The 24,754-nt window shown below is 54.1% G+C and overlaps 1 protein-coding gene across 3 annotated transcripts in view; it reads left to right on the forward strand.

Annotated features, from left to right (window-relative positions):
* The window catches only part of USP10 (ubiquitin specific peptidase 10), a 63,670-nt gene extending 39,500 nt beyond the window's left edge, over positions 1–24,170 (forward strand). For all 3 annotated transcript variants that reach the window (XM_062177629.1, XM_062177630.1, XM_062177631.1), the window contains 10 exons: positions 8,031–8,122; positions 8,597–8,706; positions 9,107–9,162; positions 9,334–9,437; positions 12,617–12,716; positions 13,171–13,345; positions 14,858–15,023; positions 17,025–17,169; positions 19,311–19,376; positions 23,160–24,170. In XM_062177629.1, coding sequence (XP_062033613.1) covers positions 8,031–8,122; positions 8,597–8,706; positions 9,107–9,162; positions 9,334–9,437; positions 12,617–12,716; positions 13,171–13,345; positions 14,858–15,023; positions 17,025–17,169; positions 19,311–19,376; positions 23,160–23,347 — 1,202 coding nt within the window. In that variant the 3' untranslated portion in view covers positions 23,348–24,170. The remainder of the gene's footprint in view (positions 1–8,030; positions 8,123–8,596; positions 8,707–9,106; positions 9,163–9,333; positions 9,438–12,616; positions 12,717–13,170; positions 13,346–14,857; positions 15,024–17,024; positions 17,170–19,310; positions 19,377–23,159) is intronic.
* Positions 24,171–24,754: the final 584 nt, after the last annotated feature.

Below are 24,754 nucleotides of genomic sequence, written 5' to 3' on the forward strand. Positions count from 1 at the left end.
GTGCTCATTGCAAGGGTGTATTGTTCACAGCCAGGGGAGGACCGCGTCGGCCTGTGTATCAGTGAAGACGTTGGACTTTTTTTTTTTTTTAAGATTTATTTATTTATTTGAAAGAGTTAAACAGAGAGAGGAGAGGCGGAGAGAGAGGGAGGTTTTCTATCCGCTGGTTCATTCCCCACATGGCCACAACGGCCAGAGCTGCACTGATCCGAAGCCAGGAGCCACGTGGGTACAGGGACCCAAACACTTGGGCCATCTTCTGCTTTCCCAGGCCATAGCAGAGAGCTGGATCGGAAGTGGAGCAGCCGGATCTCAAACCGGCACCCATATGGGATGCTGGCGCTTCAGGCTGCGCCACAGCGCCGGCCCCTGGACGTTTTTTTTTTTTTTTTTAAATTTTATTTTTATTTTTATTTTATTTATTTATTTTTTAAAATTTTTGACAGGCAGAGTGGATAGTGAGAGAGACAGAGAGAAAGGTCTTCCTTTGCCGTTGGTTCACCCTCCAATGGCCGCCGCAGCCGGCGCACCGCGCTGATCCGAAGGCAGGAGCCAGATGCTTCTCCTGGTCTCCCATGGGGTGCAGGGCCCAAGCACTTGGGCCATCCTCCACTGCACTCCCGGGCCATAGCAGAGAGCTGGCCTGGAAGAGGGACAACCGGGACAGAATCTGGTGCCCCGACCAAGACTAGAACCCAGGGTGCCGGCGCCGCTAGGCGGAGGATTAGCCTATTGAGCCACGGCGCCAGCCCCCTGGACATTTATTTTTAACCTAAAATGAGAAATGTGTGCTTTTTAAAATATGTGTTTAAGTCATAGGAGCATTATAATTATGCTTTACTTGCTAAATATTACTTCACAAATAAAAACTTCCCATCCCTGGGACATTTTCTGTGTGTACTTAAGGTAAGAAAGAACTTCATTTTCAATGTTTTAAAAACATTTTGCTCTGTCATGTGACCTTAAATGTGATGTGATACAGCTTATCACGCTCTGCACATGTTGAAATCTCATTGTGGGTTTGCTTTGTGAAACACAATGAAAGTAGGGTGACAGGAGCGCGGCTGCCTGTGCCCAGTGTCTGTGGCTGAATGGATCCCAGCTGCTTCATTCTCTCAGTCCAGTTTTGAGTAGGCCTGTTAGAAAGGTGTACTAGGCCGGCGCTGCGGCTCACTAGGCTAATCCTCTGCCTGCGGCGCCGGCACCCCGGGTTCTGGTCCCTGTCAGGACGCCGAATTCTGTCCCGGTTGCTCCTCTTCCAGTCCAGCTCTCTGCTGTGGCACGGGAGGGCAGTGGAGGATGGTCCAGGTCCTTGGGCCCCTGCACCCGCATGGGAGACCAGGAGGAAGCGCCTGGCTCCTGGCTTTGGATCGGCGCAGTGCACCGGCCTGCAACACACAAGCCATAGTGGCCACTTAGGGGGTGAACCAACGGAAAAAGGAAGACCTTTCTCTCTGTCTCTCTGTCTCTGTCTTTCTCTCTCTTTCTCTCTCTCTCTAACTCTACCTGTTTTTTTAAAAAAAAAAAAAAGTGTGGTTCTTTTCACAATATTTCATTCTGAGGCTTTTTATTGAGCCCTGGAAACACAGAATGAAATTGCTGACAACTTGATAATACCTTTTTAAAAAAAGATTTATTTTAAAGGCAGAGTTACAAAGAGGCAGAGGCAGAGAGAGAGAGAGAGAGAGAGAGAGAGGGAGGTCCGCTGGTTCACTCCCCAAATGGCTGCAATGGCCAGAGCTGTGCAGATCCGAAGACAGGAACCAAGAGCTTCTTCCGTGTCCTCCATGTGGGTGCAGGGGCCCAAGGACTTAGGCCATCTTCTACTGCTTTACCAGGCCACAGTAGAGAGCTGGATTGGAAGTGGAGCAGCTGGGGCTTGAACCAATGCCCATATGGGATGCTGGCTCTGCAGGCAGCGCCTTTACCCACTGTGCCACAGCACGGGCCCCAAGGCACGTGATTTTAAGCAGCATTTAACTGGGTGAAATTCCAGTTCTGTTGAAGGTCTTTTGTGGCTGTAGTGGAACTTGACAGCCATTGGGATCTGCCTGCTTCTCCTGAGTGTTTACCATTGTGTGTATTACCTTTGAGGAAAGAGGGAGATAGAACAATTCAGACACCAAACCTATTCTTTTAAGAATAGATTTATTTATTTTATTATTTGAAAGTCACAGTTACAGAGAGGCAGAGAGAGACAGGTCTTCCATCCACTGGTTCACTCCCCAGATGGCCGCAGTGGCTGGAGCTGTGTTGATCCGAAGCCAGGGGCTTCCTCTGGGTACCTGGACTTGGGCCATTTTCCACTGTTTTCCCAGGCCATAGCAGGGAGCTGGATCGGAAGTGGAGCAGCTGGGACTTGAACCGGTGCCGATGTGGGATGCCGATATTAGGTGTGGTTTGTTACTCCGGTTAGCTCCCAAATGTTGTTCCTGAAAGAAGGTATGAGGGGTAACCAGCAGCAGATGTGGGTTCGTTCTACTTGAGAATAGCCCTGCCGTCCCCTCTGTCCTCTGGGAGTCGGGTTCAGTCAGTCCCACCGCACAGCAGGACCGCCCTTCCTCCCCTGGGTTCTGGCGGCCTCCCCATTGCGGTGTTGGTTGTGCGTCAGACGGTGGTGGTGTTGACAGGGGGACTTTAAATACGACCAAGAGTGGCACTGGCGAAAGTGGAATTGAAGCCCCCTTCACACAGGCTCCGTGCAGGTGCTGCGGTGAGTTAACCATCCGTCACCCTGCCTGCTGGTCCTAGACCAGGAGTTTTGGTCGTCTCTGGGCCCGTGCCAGGTTGCTGCTGGCTCATTGACGCACTTTGTACCTGTTGGTGTCCAGTTTATTTTATGGTTACCGAAGTTATTTAGGTGGGAACAGCTCCCTGCATACAACATGTTACAAAACTAGACTACACGTTGTTTGAATATTGGGAATTTGAGAGAAAAGCCTAGGCAATAACATTTCATTTTTAAGAATATGTTTCTAGTGGGATTTCATTAATTTATACAGAGCGCTCGTAACTTCCATTTTTAGAGAATTTAGGCTCCTGTCTCTCCTGGGGACTCTGGAAGTCATTGGTTTTCTCCAACTCTTGCCTCAGGTGATTGCGTTTTCTTGCCCCTTCTGCCAGCTCCATCTCATGACGAAGGTGATGGCGTGTGTGCAGGGAGAGGGCCGGCGTGCTGCTGTGCCGGCGGTGCCCGCGGCCCTCGCTCTGGCCGTGCTCCAGTGCAGCTCGCGCTCTCGCAGGGAGGAGCCTGGGCTCTGCTCCAGGGCCGCAGCGGCTGCAGCAGAGAGCCAGGCCGCTCGCCAGGCCTGGGCTCCTTGCCGGCGCTCACGGGCTCTCCCAGCCACCAGATAAAACAGCCTTGGAGTCCCTTGGGCCTTTCCTAGCGAGCTGGAGTGGAGTCATTTCCATAAGTAGCGCTTCCGTCTCCAGATGTCTCTGCCGTCTTTTGTGACCATGTAATGAGCGCTCCCTGAGTGCCGTGCACTGTCTGGGGCAGTTGCTGGGAGGGTGGGCCAAGGCCCAGGAACAGAAAGCAGCAGAGGGATATGGGGGGATTCCAGGCCGGGAGACCGCCGTGTAGCCCACAGGGTAGCAGAAACAGCTGGGGGACCAAGAAGGGTGAGGGGTGGGAGGCGTGCTGTTGCCCAGAGAGCATGTGGGCTCCCCGGTGGAGCTTCCTGTCCAGGAAACAGGCCACTAATACAAGGCCACGGGAGAGGTTGCTCCTGCAGGTGCGCTGTGGGAGAGCTCGGGAGGGGCTGTTGGAGTTGGCCAGGCCTGCTTGGGACCGTGAGAAGATGCTGATGATACAGAGGAACTGTATTTTGGTTTATGGAAGACTTGTTTTTAGAGAAAAATTCTCTAGAATAACAGTTAATTGTCAAGTGAAATTTGGACCGTTCAGTCTGTTTTCTCTGTGTTTTCTGAGTATGTAAATATTTATTCTGTGCTTAAGAATGTTGTACCAGTGGCCGGCGCTGTGGCATAGCAGGTAAAGCCACCGCCTGCAGTTTCAGCATCCCATATAGGTGTCCGTTCGAGTCCCGGCTGTTCCACTTCAGATCCAGCTCTCTGCTATGGCCTGGGAAACCAGTGGAAGATGGCTCAAGTCCTTGGGTCCCTGCATGCATGTGGGAGACCCGGATGAAGCTTCTGGCTCCTGGCTTCAGATCTGCAGAGCTCTGGCTGTTGCAGCCAATTGGGGAGTGAGCCAGCAGATGGAAGACCTCTCTCTCTGCCTCTTTTCTCTCTCTCTGTGTAACTCTGACTTTCAAATAAATAAATCTTAAAAGAAAAAAAGGTTGTGCCATAAAGCTCTTTCCGAGACTCCTGAAGACCTGGCACGAGCCTGGCTGACGCGTTCCCTCGGAGGTGCTGCTCTGTGTAGCTCCAGGCTCTCACGCTCTGATGGAGCTGTGACTGTGTGGGATGTTGTCACTTGGACAGACCACTAGGTGACACTCAAAGCCTTGACCTTAACACCGTGGAGAGAAGCAACAGAATTGCTCTTTGTGGCTGCCTCACCTCTACCTGGAGCTGGCGTTGATCTGAGGCAGGGGCTGGTGTGCAGGCTGGGGGTTCCGTCCGATCTGGTGGTTCTGAGTTGGCTCCCAGGGGCTGACATGGGATGTTCTGTGTGTGCTGCTCAGCTGAGGACGTGAAAGGGGCTGTGTTCCAGGGGTGCTTTCCCAGCCAGTCTTCACTGTCTCATTCCTGATTCCAGATGAGTTTTTAAAACTTAACACTGTGAATTCCAGGTGCTCTTTTTAAAGAATTTTTGATGACACAGCATTTCTTTCTTTTGTTGTTTTTTAAAATATTTATTTATTTGAAAGGCAGAGAGAAAGAGATGTCTTCCATCTTCTGGTTCCCCAGTTGGCTGCAACAGCCAGAGCTGGGCTGATCTGAAGCCAGGATCCAGGAGCTTCTTCCAGGTCTCCCACACCGGTGCAGGGGCCCAAGGACTTGGGCCATTTTCCACTACTTTTCCAGGCCATAGCAGAGAGCTGGATCGGAAGTAGAACGGCTAGATCTTGAACCGGCACTGCAGGTGGCGACTTTACCCACTATGCCACAGCGCCAGCCTCTGACAGTGCTATTAACCATCATATGGGCTTTTTTTTTTTTTTTAAATAATTTTATCCGAGAGAGAGATCTTCTATTTGCTATTTTTCTCCCCAGAACTGGGCCAGGCTGAAGCCAAGAGCCCAAAACGCGATCCATGTCTCTCCACGTGGGTGACAGGGACCCAAGGACCTGAGCTGTCACCTACTGCCTCCCAGGGTGTGCATCAGCAGGAAGCTGGATTGGAAGTGGGAGAGTCAGAACTCAGAAGGCACTCTAAGATGGCGTGGCAGGGGCCTGGCGTTGCAACGTAGTGGGTAAAGCTGCCACCTGCAGTGCTGGCATCCCGTACAGGTGCTGGTTCAGGATCCGACTGCTCCGCTTTCCGTCCAGTTGCCTGCTAATGGCCTGGAAAAAGCAACAGGACGTGGCCCAGGTGCTTGGGCCCCTACTACCCACATGGGAGATCCAGAAGAAGCTCCTGGTTTTCCTGGCCCGGCCCTGACCGTTGCAGTCTTCCGAGGAGTGAGCCGGTGGCTGGAAGATCTCTCTCCCTCTCTCTCCCGCTCTCTCTCTGAAACTCTGACTTTTGAATAAATAAATCTTTTTGAAAATAAACAAATGAGAAGGCAGGTGTCTCCAGCAGTAGCTCAGCTGCTCCACGTGCCAGCTCCTCGATGTGTTTGGTTCTGTTGTCTCGAGTCTCAGGATGGTTGGCGTGGAAGAAAGTTCCAGGTGTTCTGTGATGCCTGGCTTCAGTTGGCTCCTCCACGTTCCCCAGCAGCATCTGCTGACTAGGAGTGACCGCCTCAGACACCCCCGCCCATCCTGTCCTAGCAGGTTCTGCCTCCCACACCACGAAGAAAATGCTGTTTCCTTCTTCTCCCACCTAGAAACCGCATGCCCCGCCCTGCAGGTTCCATGCCATTTGGCTGATGTCACACTTGCTGGTGTCTGCTCACTGCTGTCCACGGCCCCTCTCCTGTTTGTCAGGGCGTCCGCTTCCAGCCCTGCACTGAGGGGTTTGTGCGGTGTAAATACGTCGCGTGCTGGTCTGTGAGTGTGATGTCCTCTTTGGTGGTGTCATCCTGTGTCTCTCACCAGTCTGTGAAGCTGTCTCATTGCTTCCTGAACAAGTGCCCTGTCCATCTGCTGTGCCCCAGCCAGTGAGCCTCTCCTGGTCTCTGTTAGCGCCTCAGCCCCTGCAGCCTGCTGGTGTGCCCTCCTAGGACCAGGCTAAGCGTTGGTCCCCGACCCTTCAGCTTGGCCTGCTCTGTGTTGTGCGTAGCTGGCAAAGCTCGGTCCCTCCAGGCACTGGCCTGCACGCTCACCTGCAGCAGGGGTCCAGGGAGGGCAGCCTGGCCCCAGACCAAGGCCCCTGTGTCAGGCAGGCAGCTGACTTGGGTGTTGCAGTTACTCCCACACTTCACTGTAGCTGTCGCATTGGTGTTTCCGTCTGCTGTGGCGACGCTGCGTGACCTGTTGAACAGTGTTGGTCACCCTACTGTGCAGCACCTGGAGTGGTGGGCGCTTGTGAGAGCACGGCGCAGACAGGTTAGTCAGAATCCCTGGAGGTGGGCGTTCTTAGCTCTGTGGGAATAGGAAGCACTGAAACCTTCAAGTCGCAGAGATTTTAATGGAAGCACATTAGACAGTGGGAGGCAAGGGCCCTGCCTCTGGGCGTCGCAGGTCGCTGGGCCGGGTCCCCTCCGTCTCCTCACCTGTGGGATGGCGAAGACGGTGGTGCCGCTTTGACAGGTCTGTTCCCATGGTGACGAGCACCGCAGATGGTCTCTGAGACAGGCGCTGTCTCTGCTGGGTGTTGTCACACGAGGTCTCGAGACTCAGGTGTGTGCCTGATCTGTCACTCACTGCAGGCCCTGGTCTGCCTCGCTGTGTGTGTGTGTGAGAGAGAGAGAGAAAAGCTGCGAGCTGTCCATAGCCACTGCGTGGGCTCTCTGCAGCCTGCAGGGCTTCCTGTGGGAGGAGAGCTGTGCCCAGCCCCTCCCTGCGACAGGAAGGAGCGTGTGTGTGTGTGTTTGCACACATCTGGATTTTCCAAAGTACTTTGTTCGTTCGACTTGCACTTGAGTCTGGGACCTGGTAGCACAGCTGTGTTCTAGAAGAGAAGGCTTTTGGTTGCGTCGGGTCCTAGATGGATGCCAACCCCAGAGGTGTCCTCATTTAGGCTTTCTGTCTGCGTACCGTTCACAAGTAAAAGAGGCAGGGTGCTGTGGCCACGCACTGGAGTTCGGGCCTTGGCTGCCCTGGCTCCTGTGTGGTCAGGGGCCACTTGCCATTACTCAGCCTCCTTTCCGTATTGGTGGGAGGAGGGTAGTGGTAGCACTCCCGCGTTACGCTAAGGATTGAGTCTGCCGGCTAACCGCTGCGGATGGGAGAGAACACGCTGCGTGTGTCCTGGGATTCGTAACAGACTTAGGAACGCCGGGGTTTGTCTGCCCTGACGCAGAGAGGTGCTGCAGCCTGGATCCCAGGGGGTGGAGCTTGTTTGCAGATGGTACTTGCTGCGTGGGTTCTAGAGTGGACAGGTGGTGTCCTTCATAGCAGTCAGCTGTCCCCAAAGGAACGCCTGTGCCTCTGGGCCACCAGCAGGCACCTCTCGGTGGCTCTGGCAAAGCGTCGGTGCTGGGGATGAAGAGGCGAAGCCGTGCGGGGTCTGCCCTGAGCCCCTGTCTCGCACCTGCGGGGCCTTGGTGTCCGTGAGGCATCCCACCTGCTCCCTGGTACTGATGGCGCTGCTCGGTTTGCTCCTGTGTTTGGGGAAATGTTCATTTGAAAAGGAATTTCAGTCATGAATATCACACTTGACAGGGAGTGAAGAACACGCGTTTTCTCTGTGCTTTCCTGAAGGGTTTCAGCACTCCAGCGAGGGACCTGCGAACGTCGGTGTTGTTCACTCACTCTCACTAACGTCTCAAACATGCCTCTTTGCTCTGTTGCAGAGTTACTGGAGAATGTAACGCTGATCCATAAGCCAGTGTCGCTGCAGCCTCGCGGGCTGATCAATAAAGGAAACTGGTGCTACATTAATGCTGTATCCTTCCTGGACGCCGTGCCCAAGGCCGGCCACTGACGCGGCTCTTCTCCGGGTGCATTGTGCTTGCTGTTACTTGGTCCGCTTCCCTTGATTGTAAACAGGGTTACTCCTGAGCCCAGCTTTCCACCCACTGAAAAGGGGGTTTTGTTACCTGTACACGACGGCACCAGGCAGGCTGTATTCTCACGGCAACGATGCCGAGTCGTAGAGCAGTGACCCCTTCCAGCTGGAAGCCGTGTGCTGGTCTGATGATCTTGGTGGAATCAAGTTCTTGACTTGATTAATCAGCCTGACTGCGTGGTCCATCCTTCCTCGGACGACACAGGGTAGTTATCCGAGTGAACACTGGGCTCACTCCCTCCGGTGTGCACGTCCGAGTCGTGTTCGAGTTTTCTGTGCTCTGTTGTGGGCCTTGAGGCCGCTTGCTGTGTCGGTTCCGTCTCCTTCACGCTTCCTTACGCCCGTGCGCAGACACTGCAGGCCCTGGTTGCGTGCCCGCCCATGTATCACCTGATGAAGTTCCTTCCTCTGTACTCGAAGACGCAGAGGCCTTGCACATCCACACCCATGATAGACAGCTTGTAAGTAGGGGCTTAAAGACGGGCCCGGGCTGGGGTGCTTCCTCTTTGATAACTACTGTTGAAATAGTTTAGGGAAGTTCGTGGTTTCCTACAAAGGAGTCCTGTCATTTTTTTTTTTTAATGTGCCATTCATGATTTTGTGTGGAAGTTCATGGGGAATAGAATTGGAGCGTTGTTTACCTGTGTTGCTTAGGTTGAGGAGAAGACATTTCAGTGTGTACCAGCTTAAAATGTGCCACACATCACATAGAGAGCGTTTATAGTTCACTCGCTGTTCCAGCATTGGTAGCCTGAGCCTGCTGTAGTCGTACCAGTAGACACTCTGCTGAGCCATCAAGGCTCCCCAGTAGGAGTGTCTTTGTAGAAAATGCACTGCTTAACATTCTCCCCCCGTGTTTAGTGTTCGGCTGATGAACGAGTTTACTAACATGCCGGTGCCTCCAAAACCCCGACAAGGTGAGTGAGGCTGAGGTGAGGGCGCACGGTGCCATTGCATGCTGGGAGGGTGCTGCCAAGAGCAGGCTGGGTCAGCCCAGCCGCGGCTCAGACAGCTGTGGGAGGGGAGCAGGGTTTGATGGTTTGGCTTTCGTCATAGTTAAGACAGTCTGCGTCTGGTTTGCTTTCTAGCTCTTGGGGATAAAATCGTGAGGGACATCCGCCCTGGAGCTGCCTTTGAACCCACGTACATCTATCGACTCCTCACCGTCATCAAGTCCAGCCTGTCGGAAAAGGTTTGAGCTGTTCGCTGCCATTGTCCGCTCACTGTTGCTGGTTCAGTGCCTGCCCTCCGCCGCTAGAGGGCACACTTCCTGGGAGTGCCAGAGTAGATCTGGGTTTGAGTCAGCTGCTTGCAAGACTGTAGAGTGTGATGATGGTGCTCAAAACCCGGGGCCGGCTGATGGAGCTTCTACTGTGTGCCAAGTGCCGGGGCGGGCGCTGTATGGAGGGACTGCATCCTCACTGCAAGTGTCAGACGGCGTTGTCTGCTTGTCACAGGGAGCCTGGCTCTTGGGAAGGCCCCTGACCATTGTGCTATCCCGCCTTTCACGTGGAGTGGAGTGTGGGCCCCGGGAGGATGGGGATGGTCACGAGAGCTCCGTCTTCCTCAAGCCTAGACCTCTGGGGCGCGCCGGTGTCCTTTACCCAAATTCCTTACCATTGTGTTTGGGAGCAAGCAGGCCTGGGAGCGTTTCCTTCTTCCCTTGTGGAGGTGCTTACCTGACGCCCGAGTACCTGCAGCTGAAGGGGCATTGAGGACGCGCCTTCCACTCAGTGAGGCTCCCTGGCCTCCCCAGCTCTGGAGGCGTGTCCCAGGGGCAGCGTAGAATTGCAGGCTTTTCCAGTGCCCGTCGTGCAGCTTTGGCCCTGGGAAATGTGCAGTGTTGCTTAGGATGCAGAAATGGAGTCCAGTCTGTCATCTGGCCCCGGAGAGAGGGCTGGTGGGGGAGTCGGCTGTGTCGTCTAAGTGGACAGATGAGAGAAGCACGAGATGGACGACACCCAGGTGCTTTAAAAGCCAGAGGAGGCCTGCCCAGCTCGGGGTGGGGTTTTCTGAGGCGGCGCCCTCAGCACTCTGCTCCGGTAGAGTTTGCTGAGGCACTGGGAGGTCTCGGGGACTGCAGCCGGCGTGCGGTGGGCACACTGTAGTGCCGCAGTAGAGCGTGAAGCAGACCCGGAAGCGAGAAGACGCGGAGTGAGGGCTGGAGGGCACTCTGGACCCTCTGCCAGTGCAGCCCCACAGGTCCGCCTGTGATGCCCAGTGTGTTGTCTTGTTTTTCTTTTTGAAGATTTACTATTTGTTTGAATGGGTTACTGAGACAGTAGGGAGAGATAGGGACCTTCCATCTGCTGGTTCACTGTCGATGTAGCTGCACCAGCCAGGGCTGAGCTGGGCTGAAGCCAGGAGCTTCTTCTGGGTGTCCGTGTTGGTGCAGGGGCCCAAGGACTTGGGCCATCTTAGGCTGCTTTTCCCAGGCCATTAGCAGGGAGCTGGATTGGAAGTCGGGCAGCTGGGACACAAGTGGCACCCATATGGGATGCCTCACAAAGCGACGGCTTCACCCGCCGGGCCTCAGTGGCAGCTCCGCGTGTTGTGTGCCAGGCAAGCCAGTCGGAGACTTGGCGCCCTGGGTTTTCTCGGGAGTGGAGTCCCACAAGTGCCCCCTCCCTGCTTGAAGCAGAGCTCCACGCTCGCGGAGGAAGCATGAGCAGACTGCACACGCAGGGTGGGCACAGTCTCTTCACCGTTCTCGGAATGGCAGGGACTCTCTGAACTCCAGGTTCTCAGGCAGAGGCCTTTCCAGAGAGGGCAGCCCCGGGCCGGTCGGAGCTCGGCCCGTGGGGGCTGTGCCCGTGTTCCCTATCGGAGAGTACAGATAAACGCTGTGCAGCTCCCCGGAGTCCGGCAGCAGAGAACGTGCAGACCCCGGGAGTGTGTGGTCTGCTTGGGAGAAGCAAATCGCGAACTCCTGATAAACTGCAGAATCAGACAAAACAGTGGGAATGGGGAGCTGGCGCGACTCATCTGTGGGAGCCTGTTGCTCTGTGCCTATGTACAGAACAGCTCAGCCTTTTTTTTTTTTTTTTTTTAAGGATTTCTTTATTTGAAAGGCAGAGAGACAGAGGCAGAGGCAGAGGCAGAGAGAGAGAGAGAGAGAGAGAGAGGTCTTCATCCAGTGGTTCACTCCCCAGATGGCTGCAATCGATGTAGCTGGGCCAATCTGAAGCCAGGAGCCAGGAGCTTCTTCCTGGTCTCTGACACAGGTGCAGGGGCCCCAGCACTCGGGCATCTTCTGCTTTCTTAGGCCATTGCAGGGAGCTGGATGAGAAGTGGAGCAGTCAGGACTGGAACCAGCGCCCATATGGGACGCTGGCCCTGCAGGCAGCGCGTTACCTGCTGCACCACAACGCCGGCCCCTGAATCTTTGTTTACTCATTTGAAGGCAGAGTGACAAGAGGAGGAGGACACAGAAACTTTTCGTGTGCTGGTTCACTCCTCACCTGGCCGCAATGGCCGGAGCTGGGCCAGACCAAAAACAAGAGCCTAGAACTCCATGTCTCCCACGTGGGTCACAGATACTTGCACCATTAGCAAGGAGCTGGATTGGAAATGGAGCCGCTGGGACTCGAACCAGCACTCTGTGGGATGCTGGCTTAAGCTGCTGCACCACAATGCTGGCCCTAGCAGCTGGATGTTTCTCACATACGTCTTGAGTCCTTTCTCTTGTAGGAGCCTGTCAGAGACAGGAGAGGAAGTACGGGCCGCTGATGTCATAGCTCCTCGTGAACACCCATCTCGGGGGTGTATGGGAGGTGGCACCAGGCATCTAGTTCCTGGTCTTCGATTTCATTTAAGCAAAAAAGAAACTGTTTATTTTAAAAGATCTAATTATTTGAAAGAGATTGATCTGCCATCCTCTGGCTCACTCCCCGAATGGCTGCAACAGTCCCCCAGGTGGCTGGCGTGGCCCAAGCACTGGAGCCGTCACCTGTTGCCTTCCTCAGCTAGCCGGGCAGGCTGAGTTGGCAGCACAGTAACGGGGCTCAGACTCCCACTGTGACAGGGGCGCCAGTGTCCCTGCGGCAGCCTAACCTGCCCCTCTCCAGCCTTTTAATTTTTTTTATCATTTAAGTACCATTTTTGCTGTAAGGTATAAATATTGTGGAAAATTTTGAAACTATGGAAAAGCAAAAAACAAGAAGCTGAAGGTGGCGTCGCTTGCCCCACAGTTCAGTGCGCCTCGTGTCCCCAGGCTCTCAGCGAGCAGAGGAAAACTCGGGCCAGTTTTCAGAAGTACTTTACGTGTAGGCCTAAAAAATCTCGGCGGAGGCGTGGTTTGCAGGAGGGGGAGCCGTGTCCCGCAGGCCGTGGACGTGCGGCTGACACCGAGGTGCTCGTCTGTGCCCCCAGGGCCGGCAGGAGGACGCGGAGGAGTACCTGGGCTTCATCCTGAACGGGCTGCACGAGGAGATGCTGGGCCTCAAGAAGCTCCTGGCGGCGCACGGCGAGAGTGAGTCCTGCCCTGCTGGCTCCCGCGCTCGGAGCCAGGGCCCTTTCCCGAGAAGTGGTGTTTACACGCGTGTCCCATGTTGTGTGTGAGGCCCCTCCCCCCAACAGTCAGAATTCACGGGCTTACTCACTGGTGGGGCTCTGGTTATCTGTACATCGCCTGTCACACGCACACGGCGTGTGGACGTTCTCCTTGGCTGATTGGGAATTGAGTCCCATGTGCTGAGGCATGCATCGTGGGAAAACCAGAGGTGGCCACACGGTGTGGCCTGGGTTCCAGACCTGCCTTGCGTTTCTCCGAGGTCTTGTGGTGCGGGCTCGGTCGCTGCCGCTGCTGGTGGTGGCTCTGCCTGGGCAGCACGCCTGGCTTCCTTCTGAAGCCACGCAGGCTCCCGGCTTGCTTGTTTTATGTGGTTTTTGCTGCAACCAGTTGCCTAAGCAGACTCTCCTTTCAGAGCTGGCCATTCCCAATGGGCCCAGAAGCCGCCCCGTGACCCAGGAGCAGGAGGAAGAAGGCGAAGGCAGTGAGGAGGAGTGGGAGCAGGTGGGCCCCAGGAACAAGACCTCGGTCACCCGGCAGGCTGACTTTGTTCAGACGCCCATCACCTGCATTTTCGGTGGACACATAAGGTTTGTGCTTTTCGGGGACAGCAGGTCTGGGCGTTGCTGTTTTGGCAGAGGATGAAGAGGCCTGAGCCCTGGGCGGTTCTCTGCTCCTGTGCTCCACTCCTGCGCTGTTTCAGAGGCCAGGCGGAAGGTGTCAGCGTCCACTCGCTTGCCTGGAGGGCTCTGTCATGGCCACTAGCCTCAGCCTCTGTGTTGTCTTTGTGGTCATGGTTGTTAGTCTTTCTTTTTGAAAAATGGTAAAGTGGGGGCCATTGCTGTGGTACAGCCAGTAAAGCCAAAGCATGCAGTGCCGCCATCCAGTATGAGTGCTGGTTCCTGTTCCCAGTGTTCTAGTATGCGCCTGGGAAAGCAGTGGAAGGGGGCCCGCGTGCTTGGGTCCCTGCACCCACGTGGGAGGCCCAGAACAAGCTCCTGGCTTCAGATTGGCCCAGCTCTGGCTGTTGCGGCCATTTGTGGAGTAAACCAGTGGATGGAAGACCTCTCTCTTTTTCTCTTCCTCTCCTGTGTCACTCTGCCCTTCAAATAAATAAATGAATCTCTTAAGATGTGGTAAAGCAGAGGGAAGGAAACCTTATAGGTCCCTAGCTCTTTGGTTGTCAGCCACAGTTCTTTATTCAGACCAGTTGAAAGCCTTTCTTCCAAGATTCGGCTTTCTGGTTTTTCTGTTTCGTTGTGTTTTGAGAAAACACAGGAGCTTGGAGACCGGAGCCCACTTGTCAGTGTCTTCGCTGGCTCTCACTGCTGGTTCCCCACTGTGCCTTTCTGAAACTCCTGGACCTGCCACACTCAGATCTTTGCATTCCAGAGGCAAAGATTTGCTCTGTTGACCCTGGGTACAGGAGCTGGCCGCATGGTCTTTGCAGCCTCTGTTGGGCAGAGCCCAGGCACCTGGCCACACCTTCTGGTCCCTCAGTGCAGACTGATGAGCCCTTATCGAGCTCCCACAGAGACATGGATACACTGTTGTCACTTGGGAAAACTTGGATAAAATGAGATGGAAAACCAGCCGAGAAAACAAGGCTGGACCAGCACCCTTCTTGGAAGGCTGTAAGCCTTTGCTCCGGGAATGCTAACTTGTTTTTATCATACGCATCCTACTCCCCACTGTCTGTAAATCACTTTTTATAGGGGGAAAATGCCATTAAAAATAGACAGCTCACGCTGGGGTTTCCTCTGTGTGCTGGAATAGCTGAGACTTGAAAGGAGCCGCCTGGAGGCTGTGGAGGGGCTCACGTGTGTTACCTGTGCAGGGGACACAGTGTGCAGGCGGGGAACGCACGGAGCACTTGAGCTGGGAAGGTTATCCATGGTAGCTTTAGTTACTAGAAATGTGTAGGCAGGGGAGTGTAGCAGAATTATTTTTAAATTCATGATTTGTTGCTTTTCTGTTCTCTGGTCTTCTGAGAGTAAAACTGAATAATCTGATCTCCCATGTTTATTCCTCTTCTGGTTCATCTTAAGGGAAAGTGGCAGGCAGTGGTCTCCTGAGTTTTCTGTTTTGCTTTCCATTCTCAGGTCTGTGGTTTACCAGCAGAGTTCGAAAGAATCGGCCACTCTGCAGCCCTTCTTCACACTGCAGCTGGACATCCAGTCCGACAAGATACGCACAGTCCAGGACGCCCTGGAGAGCCTGGTGGCCAGGGAGTCTGTCCAAGGGTACACCACAAAAACCAAACAAGAGGTACACTCACCGTGGACCTTGCACCCCGTGTGCCGAACACTGTGGCTTGGGAATCGGCGGTGGCATTGAGCTCTGCTGAGCTCTGGACTGAGCGTTTCCACGGTTCCAGAATGAGCCCAGCAGTGCTCCCGGCCCCTCCTCGCACACTGGCCCTGAGCTGCGGTCTGACCGTCTCAGGACTCAGTACTGCCCGTCCCGGAGGCTGGGACGCTTATTTCAGTCCATGATCTGGAGTACAGTGTTGATAGATGGGTTAGGATAAAAGGAGTTCTAAACACGTGTTTTGTATTTGATGCTAGATCTTTAAGGGCATTGAAAAATAGAAAATTGTGCCGACACCTGTGTTCTCCGATTTCCTGTGAGAAAGAGGATGTCTCGAGGCTCTGTCCTCAGTGGTGGCGGGGAGGAGGACAGCCGTGTGTCCTTGTCAGCACAGCCAGGCTCCGCCCTGTGTGGCTCCGGCAGGGAGCTCTCAGGTGTGTGCTGGGGAAGGGGCAGGCATGCAGCTTCTGGACGCCCCTCTTGTGGGCAGTGTGTGCTGGCCCCGGGAGACGCGGTGGCCCGGCTCAGAAAGACTGTGGCTGTGCCCCTGGTGTGCGAGGGCAGAGCTGGCCACAGAGGATTCCACTGTGGCCCATGAGGCCCGGCTCTCGGGGATCTGCAGGAGTTAGCCCAGTCTCCACTGTGTCTCCTGACTTGCTTCTCGTGGGTGATTTTGTTTGAAAAATAAATGTGGTAGGAGCCAAAGACAGAAACGTGGCTACTGGCTTAAGTGAGGACACTGAGAAGAGTCTGGCACTGGGACCTCATGGGAGGGGCAGGGCAGGGTTTGTGTTGGGGTGGCCGTGTCTGGCCGTGGGCTCCCTGCTGCGGCAGCTGTGACTCCCTAGAGAGGGCTCTCTGTCCCTGGCCGCTGGCACCCCCGCCCTCCTGTGGTGCGTGTGCATCTCCTCCGCTGGCCTTGCCAGTCACATCGTGACTGCAGGGGTGGAGCGGGCGGGCCTGAGGCGGCCACAGGGAGTGTGCGAGGCCAGGGCAGTTCTCCCGGACAGCCCGTGTGCCAGAGGCCGCTGCAAGTGCCTGTAGCGCTGGGACGTGGTGGTGTGTGTGCACCACGAGACCACGAGCCTTGGAAGGCAAGGGGTGAGGCGAGACTGTGGACAGCTTGGATGGGTGTACATAGAAAAAGCAAATAGCATGAGATTTTTCTGAAATTTATCTTCTAAATCCTGGGTTTAATTTTACTGGATTTTTAGGTCAAACACTTTTTTCTGTGGGAACATGTGAAGGAGGGCTTGTGACAAAATGCGGCCATACAGAGTATCTGCTATGCAAGAGCATGTCTGATTGTGCTGGGCGATAAGAAAGTGTGCCTCAATTTGTTTGGAACCCAGAATGCATACTTAGGGATGCGGGATGAGGCGTTTCAGGAGTGGCAGGAAGTGGTGAAGCTTTAGATCCCGAAGCCCACAAAGCGTCCCGGAGGTGATGTGATCCATCCTCTCGGTCAGAGTGAGGGCCTGGCGTCCGGCTGCCCTTCCCTTAGCCAGCTGAGAGGTGGCTGGAGGATCTGGGTGGTGAGTGCAGCCAGTGCGGGTCATTGTGCTGTCTCCCAGAGGCTTGATGCCCTGTAAGACACTTGCAGCCAGACCCCTCTAGAGTCCCCGATGCTGTTTCTGTGTTCCATGTGCTGCTTTCTTACTGTCACTTTAAAGTATTTGTCCCCCAGATGTGAGCCCTGTGAGAGTTAGTTACTGCAGAACAGGTGAACACATCAGTAATCGAGGTATTGCTGGATTGTCATTCAGGCCCCAGAGTGAAGTCCTGCCGTGAACTCCCTGCTGCGTTTGGGAGGTGGCGCTTTCTAGGGAGAGCCGTGGCAGAAGCTTGGGAGCTTCTAGGTGCAGGGAAGGGTGGGAGGCACCCGCCGTGGGACTTGGAGGGGGCGTCTGCTGCTCCCAAAAGTCCAGCCCGTGTGTCCTGGTGTGCTTTGTGCCTTAGGTGGAGATAAGTCGGAGAGTGACTCTGGAGAAGCTCCCTCCTGTTCTCGTGCTGCACCTGAAACGATTTGTGTACGAGAAGACGGGTGGATGTCAGAAGCTGATCAAAAATATTGATTATCCTGTGGACTTGGAGATCAGTAAAGGTAATGGCTCGGGAGCGAGTCGTATGCGGGCTGCGCCCCTGTGGGTCAGTAAGCTCAGCTCGGCACTGGTGCTACGCAGATCAGCGTTAGGAAACTCGCTAATCCTTTTGTAAAAAGTCTTTTCTTGTTTTAATAGAACTTTACATTAAAATTCTCATTAAAAGCTAGATAAAAGGTAGGCAAAAATGAAAAGATAGGCCAAAGATAGACAAAATTCAAACAACCCTGTAATCTCTGTAGATAAAAACAGGCTTTGTACATCAAAGGAGCATTTTTCTATAAACATTTTTGAAAGGTTTTTCAAAACTGTGTGTGCAATTTTTCAGCAAAGATTGGCTTGTGAAGGCAGCGGGATGGAGAGAGAGAGAGAGCCATCGGTGCATGGCCCAGATGCCTGCACCTGCTCGGGCTAAGCTACCCTAAAGCCAGGAGCCAGAAACTCCATCCCGCTCTCTCCCTTGGCCTCATCTGCTGCCTACCCAGCTGACTCAGCAGGAAGCAGGGTCCATGGCAGAGCAGCCGGAACTTGCCGAAGCCGGCTCCCGGTTCCACGGGACAGCCTGACCACCACGTCCCGGCACCTGCCCTGTTGTAAACATTTTATGAGTTAATAGAATGTGATAATTTCCCTCATAGTAGGTACTGACACCTACGTGACAGGCCTGGTTAAATGGACACTGGTGAATTTGGACGCTTTCCGTAGACTGGCAGTTCCTTCTGACCTCTGGCTGCAGCGTCACACGTGTCCGCAGGCAGTCAGGCCTCAGCAGGTCCGGCACATTTGCAAGTTCTCTTGATACAGCACAGCCGGAGGGAAAGCTGGAAAGCCTGAGAGCTGTGGGACGTGTGTGGGGCATGCCTGGAGCTTGCCTGGGAATGTGACTCCCAGACTAGCAGGGGACCTGGGCAACAGACGGGGGGCACCACTGTCCCTCTGCATCTGGGAGGAGCAAGCCGAAGTGTGGAGGCCTCCCTCCCCCAGCACAGCACCCACACCTGTTCCCCGGACTTCCCAGTGCAGGTGACTGAGTTGCTGCCAGCTTCTGTGTGTGGTCAGCTTCCTTGTACCCTAGGGACCCTGCCCAGAGGCACTTGGGAAGGGGCGTGTGCTTGGCCTGTTGGCTCCCGCATCCTACGTGGGAGTGCCTGGGTTTGATTCCCAGCTCCGGCTCCGGCCTCCACTGTCCTGCTAACCCAGAACTCAAAGCAGGCAGCTGTGGTGGCTCATGTGATGGGGTTCCTGCCAGCCACGTGGGAGGCCTGGGTGTTTCTGGTTCCTGGCTTTATCCCAGCCCAGTCCTGGCTGTTGGGGCATTGAGCTCTCTCTGCCTCTCAAGTAAATACATAAAAGTTGGAGAAAGTTCAGGAGACCGTACCTGATTTGTTGATACACGTTTTCTGTGAACTTCCAGAAGCCCCTCGTGCTGCCGTCAGTTTCAGATTCGGGCAGTGTCTTTCAGGCCCGCTCACGGAGCCCCGACTCGCCAGCAGGCGCTGCTGCTGGGCCAGTTTTCCCATGCAGCCTCCTCTTGGATCTGCAGCTGGGGCCTCGCCCTCGGCAGCAGGCCTTCTGATCCCATTTGAGGAGAAGGAAGGAGGCCGGGGGCGTCAGCTTGTGCTGGATCATCCTTCCCGCCTGTTCCGTCTCTTGGGAAACCTGGGGTCAGCCTTGCCAGAGAAGGCCTCCTGGCCGCAGCCCGCCCCTGCGCCTCGCCCCTGCCCGCTGGGGGCTCGGGAAGGTATTTTTGTATCAGCTGCATTCTGAGAAACCGCATCGGAGAAGGGACATGGGGACATAGTGCAAAGCCCCTTGGGTTTTCTGAGACAGGTTGGTTTGGTTGCTGTGTTTGTCCATGTTTGGCACCTCTGTGCTCAGGGATTCTCTGAGGAAGCCGTGCGGGGACTGTGCACTGCTCACTTCCTCCCCGAACCGCTGGCTTGTTCGCTGGGCGTGTTACGCATTGCTCGGCGCTTGGCCTTGTGGATCAGTGTTTATGCCACCAGGGGGTGGAGTTCTGTTTTGTTCCTGGTCTGCTGGGCGGTTTACTTAATTGGGTGCGTGTTAGCCATGTGTTTGGGCTGTCCCGAGCCATTCTGTAAGTGCTTCTATGGATTGGAGCTGTTAATATTTTGTTTTTCAGAACTGCTTTCTCCAGGGGTTAAAAATAAGAATTTCAAATGCCACAGAACCTATAGGCTGTTTGCAGGTAAGTGACATGTGTGACCACTTCCTTATTACAGCAGTGATAAGGTGTCCCCAGCCACTGGAGCTGTGATGCCACCTCATGGATTAATCAGCCTTGAAGGCTTTGTAAGGCACTGAGTCATTTGAGAGCGTTTCTCTCTTCTGAAATTCAGTGCTTAGGATTGGACCAGTGTCCCTGAGGCCCTGAGCTGAGCCAGCGTCCGCACCCTCTCCAAGTGAGTGTTCTCTAACCAGAGGCGGTCTTGCTGGTCACCTGAGGACAGGGTCTCTGCTGTGGCCGCTGCTGTGGTGTTTGCACCCGGCCCGGTGAGGTGAGTGCAGCCCAAGCTGCTGTTCCCTGCTCTCATCCACTGGTGCCAGCAATGGTGCTTAGAAGGTGGCCTGGACCTCACAGGCCCCTGGCTGCCAGACACCCTCCCATGAGACACGGGCAACCCTCAGGAGGGCGCATGTGCCCCCTGCCCCGAGAGCTGGGCCCCAGCCTGCCCACCTCCTGGCTTCTGCAGTACCACGTCGTCGTCCATGCTTTCTGCCCTTCTTCTGTCTTCCCTACTGTCTATCTTTCTCTTTTTTTAATTAATTTATTTGAAAGAGTTACACACAGTGAGAAGGAGAGTCAGAGAGGGGTCTCCCATCCACTGGTTCACTTCCCAGATGGCCACAATGGCCGGAGCTGAACCAGTCTGAAGCCAGGAGCTTCTTCCAGGTCTCGCACGCAGGTGCAGGGGCCCAAGGACTTGGGCCATCTTCCACTGCTTTCCCAGGCCATGGCAGAGAGCTGGATCGGAAGTGGGAGCAGCCGGGACTTGAACCGACCCATCTCTTTTATATTACTTTTGAATGCCCTCGAGTCCTGTTTTAAAATTTTATTTTTATTTATTTGATAGGCAGAGAGAGCGGAGCGTGAGAGGGCTCTCTTCCTGGTTCATTCTCTAAATCCACTTGACAGCTGTGGCCAGGCTGAGGCTGACCGCAGGAGCTGGGGATCTAGGTCTCCCACGGCACCGGCAGGGCCGTTTCTTGAGCTGTCACTGCTGCCCCTATGCCTTAGCAGGAAGCTGGAGTCGGGAGCCAGAGGCGGGTGTTGACCCCAGGCCCTGCAGGGTGGGGCGCAGTGTTTACCACAGCCCCAAATGCCTGCCTGAGACTTTTCTGTTGTTGCCATTTGCAGCAGTGTTTGCTTTTCTGGCTATTTTTGTGGCATTTATTGAACTTGTGTACTAGAGACCTTTTGTATACCAGTTCCTTATTCCTTAGAGCTATCCTGAGAGGTGAGTGGTGCCATCCTCATTTTATAAAAAAACAAAACAAAACAAAACTCTAGGAGTCACCACTCAGACCTGGAGGGCCAGGGGATGGCTTCCGGCTCCTGTGTGCCCCAGGCCCTGTTAGCATGTGAGGAAATCGGGCCCCTGGCCTGCGGCTGAGGGCCCTGGGCCACACTGGAAGGCACGTCTTCTCTCTTTCCTTCCCAGTGGTTACTTTGTGACTGTCTTATGCCCATGCAGCTGGTCCCGTCTTTTCTTCCCTTGAGGCCTTGGCTGATGCTCAGGCTTGGCCACCAGCCAGAGTCCAGCCTGGCTTCCGGCAGTCTGGCATGGAGTCCTAGCAGAAGCTGGGCACTTCTTTGCCCTCTCCCTGCCTCAGCCCCCCCTGGGGCCTGCGTGGAAGGTTTGTAGTCAGTGGTGGCCTTGGGAGTTCTTGTCTTGTGGGCAAGGGCCCAGTGTGAGCGCACACCCTGTCTGCCAGCCTCCTGAGTCCTCACTTCCTTTCTAACCTCAGAAGTAAGGTCATTGCTTGGTTAGAACTCTGTAAAATGCCAGAGGGGAGGTAAAGCTGTCACTTGCAGTGCCAGCATCCCATACGGGTGCCGGTTCAAGTCCTAGTTGCTCCACTTCTGATCCAGCTCTCTGTTATGGCCTGGGAAAGCAGTAGAAGATGACCCAAGTCCTTGGGCCCTGCACTCACATGGGAGACCCGGAAGAAGCTCCTGGCTCTAGATCAGCCCAGCTCCAGCCATTGTGGCCATCTGGGGAATGAACCAGCAGATGGAAGACCTCTCCCTCTCTCTCTGTCTCTCTGCCTTTGTAATTCTGCCTTTCAAATAAATAAATATTTTTTTAAATGCCAATAAAGGAATACTTTCTTTTTTAAAGATGTATTTATTTGAAAGAGTTAGAGAGAGATCTCCCATCTGTTAGTTTCATCTGCCAGTTCATTCCCCAAATAGCCACAATGACCAGGACTGGACTGGACCAAAGCCAGGAGCTTGAAATTCCATCTGGGTCTCCCACATGGGTGGCAGGGGCCCAGGCACCTGGGTCATCTTAACCTACTACACCCAACATCGTTCCTAAGAAGTACTTTTAAAAATGACTCTGTTTCTGGAACCAAGGAGATTGAGTACTATTAATGTGTTTTGAAAACCTGAAGCTTCTGAGAAAACCTGAGCTGTGCTCCTGCCGGGTGGCCTTTACAGCTGCAGGCCCTGTTCCTGCATAGTCACCTGGCCTGCTATTTCAGCAGTTAGTGTGTGTAGAGTGCATTTCTCTCGTGAGGGTGTGGATTGTAGCTGTCACACAAGAACTACAAATGATTGAAACCCTCGGGTGTTTCAGATTCTACTTAGTCACTTTGAAACCCCTCTTGTATCCAAGGCAAGTCCTCAAGGTGGAGCTGCAGGACAAAAGCAGTGGATCTGGGACCTGAGAGGGGTGCTGATGTTGAGCATGTCCCTGTGCTCTGTGGCGGCCCCCTGGGTCACTCTGCTGTGACCTGGAGCTGACCCCATCCCACTGTCATCCTCACAGTCTGCTGTCCCCAGACTGACTGGTCAGGTCTCTCAGGTCCCTTGTGACATTCGCGTGCATGGGCCTGGCCAGACTGGAGCTGCCCTGCTGTGGAAGTGCTGTCATCCGCCATGGGAGGCCCTGGCCAGAGTGGCCCTGGGGGCTTGTGCTCCTGTGGTCCCTGTGAAGGCTCAGCTCAGTGATGTGCTAGTGCTGGTGGGACAAGCTGCTGGGCCACACTGCCTTCCCCAGAATTCTGCCCACTGCCCTGTGTCATATTGGGTGTGTGCTTCACAGCTGCTTTCACCCCGGCACCTCCTGCAGCAGTTGTGTGTGCTTGAGGCCTTCACTGGATCTTTTTGGCTGAATTACAGAATTTTTTTACTAAAGTAAAATAGCAAGTATTTTTTTTTTTCATTAAAACATTGTTATAGAAAAATGGGTAATTTTTTAAAAGGAAAAAGTAATTCCTAACAGCATTTCTGCAGGGCCCCTGCTGGTGTGTGGGCACGTGTGTGTGTGTGTGTGTGTGTGTGTGGAGGGGATGTCCCCTGCTGTGGATGTGGGGCCACGATATGCACTAGACCCCAGCACCAGTCTTCCTCTGCTGTGAGAAAGTCATGACATAACAAAATTGACTTTTCCGTCTTCCTTCTTCTAGTGGATCTTTAAGTCTTCCCATCTTTTTTTCTGATACAAATGCTGTTTATATCAGCTCCGAGTCTTCATTCCAGACTCCCACAGTCTCCAAGGGGACAGCCTGGAAGTGGGGCTGGCACCAGGTGCTCAGCTGTGTGGTCCCCAGAGCTTGCGTGGACGTTTGGAGTGTGTTCTGAACGGAGATCTCTTACCCTTACCTGAGAGCTCCACACCCCTCTTGACTGGGAGCTGTTGACTTGGTTACAGTGTAAACAGTCACATGTGGGAAGCTGCGACGGCAAGTGGATCTAGGGGTCCCATAGGTGCCGTTGAGCAGTCTGTGTGCTCTCTTCCAGTGGTCTACCATCATGGCAACAGCGCGACGGGCGGTCATTACACCACCGATGTCTTCCAGATTGGGCTGAATGGCTGGCTGCGCATCGATGACCAGTCGGTCAGGGTGATTAACCAGTACCAGGTGGTGAAGCCAGCTGCCGAGCGCACGGCCTACCTCCTATACTACCGCCGCGTGGACCTGCTGTAACCCTGCGTTTGCTGTGTGTGCCCAACGCCCGCTTTGTAGAACACCAGTTCTCACCAACTGCCTGCCTCTCTTTAGTGGCTCTTTAAAAGAAAAAACCTCGCTCCCTTTTGCAGAAATGGGCTGGGAAAAAGAGGAGACGCCTCGGGGTTTTGCGCAACATAGTTTATGTCGACTTCTAACTTCCAAATCAAAATCATTTGGTCGAAACAGACTGTTGCTTGGTTTAAGACAACACACACAAAGATCTGTACTTGGAAGTAGTGCTGGTTCCTGCGATGAGAAAGGGGAACTTGCTGTGCTCTCCAGTCCGTGCACCAGCAGCAACACTTGTAAATTTGTGCAAATGAATTTTATCTTTCCTTAAAAAAATAAATTTTTTAATCCATCACTTTCCTTCCTCACCCTTTAGTTTTTGATAAATGATAAAAATGAGCCAGCTATCAGAGAAGAAATAGTTCTTATTTCAAAAGATGAATAAACAGAAAAAAGCAGTTGCTGGTTCCTGACGGGAAAAGTACATTTAACAGCTGGGCGACAAGAACCTGCTCCCGTAACACTGCAGCCCGCACGTGTGGGGTCCGGTGTTGGTCTTCGTAGATGGGTGACTGTAACTTTATTGCCATTAACAGATTTCCAATTGCATTCTTCTGTGTACACATGATGAACAGTGGGCAAAGTAACGAAGGTGGATATCTCCTTGGGTCTGCTCTGTTCGTTCTGCTGTCTCCATAATGCCGCGTCCCTACCTGTACACAGTTCAGTGATATCTGCCAGTATGAAGTTGTCGCCCATCAATAAAAAATCACAACGGTGGTTTAAAGTCGCTGTGTTTCTGTGACTGCAGGTGTCTTTCCCTGTGGTGGGGCCCAAGGGGCTGGACTTGGCCTGCAGAGGGAGAGTACCGATGGCCTTGGTGTGTTTGTGCTGTGCAGTGTGTCCAGAGTTGTTAGCTGTGCTGAGTGGGGCCAGCTGAGGCGCCGAGTCTTCAGTTATCAGCTAGGGGCAGTCTCTCCCATTTCTTGTCTTCCCACCTCACGTCTCCCAGCGTTTTTCACCAAGTTGGTCAGTTCAGATGAGGACTGGGCATCCTTTCAATCACTGCCACTAGGGCGGTGTAGTCCCCTCAAGTGGCAGTGAGGTGGCCTTCCCAGTCGTGTGCTGGAATTGACGAAGAACTGGTCTGAGTGTGGTTGGGCCACCTTCCCACGCTCCTCCCCTTAGCATCTGGTGTTGCCACTCTGAGGCTCCAAGGTGACTGCTTTACAGTCTGGGTGCTGAGGTAACCCCTCAGCCTCCTTGGCCTGCTGTGGCCCTGTTCTGCTTGGCTCACAAACATCGTGTACAGTGCTGTGGAGCATGCGGAGTCAGGACAGCATACTGGCTCTGGGGGAAGCCACCCAGCCCGAG

The sequence above is a fragment of the Lepus europaeus genome, chromosome 19 (assembly GCF_033115175.1).
Source record: "Lepus europaeus isolate LE1 chromosome 19, mLepTim1.pri, whole genome shotgun sequence".
Lineage (NCBI taxonomy): Eukaryota > Metazoa > Chordata > Mammalia > Lagomorpha > Leporidae > Lepus > Lepus europaeus.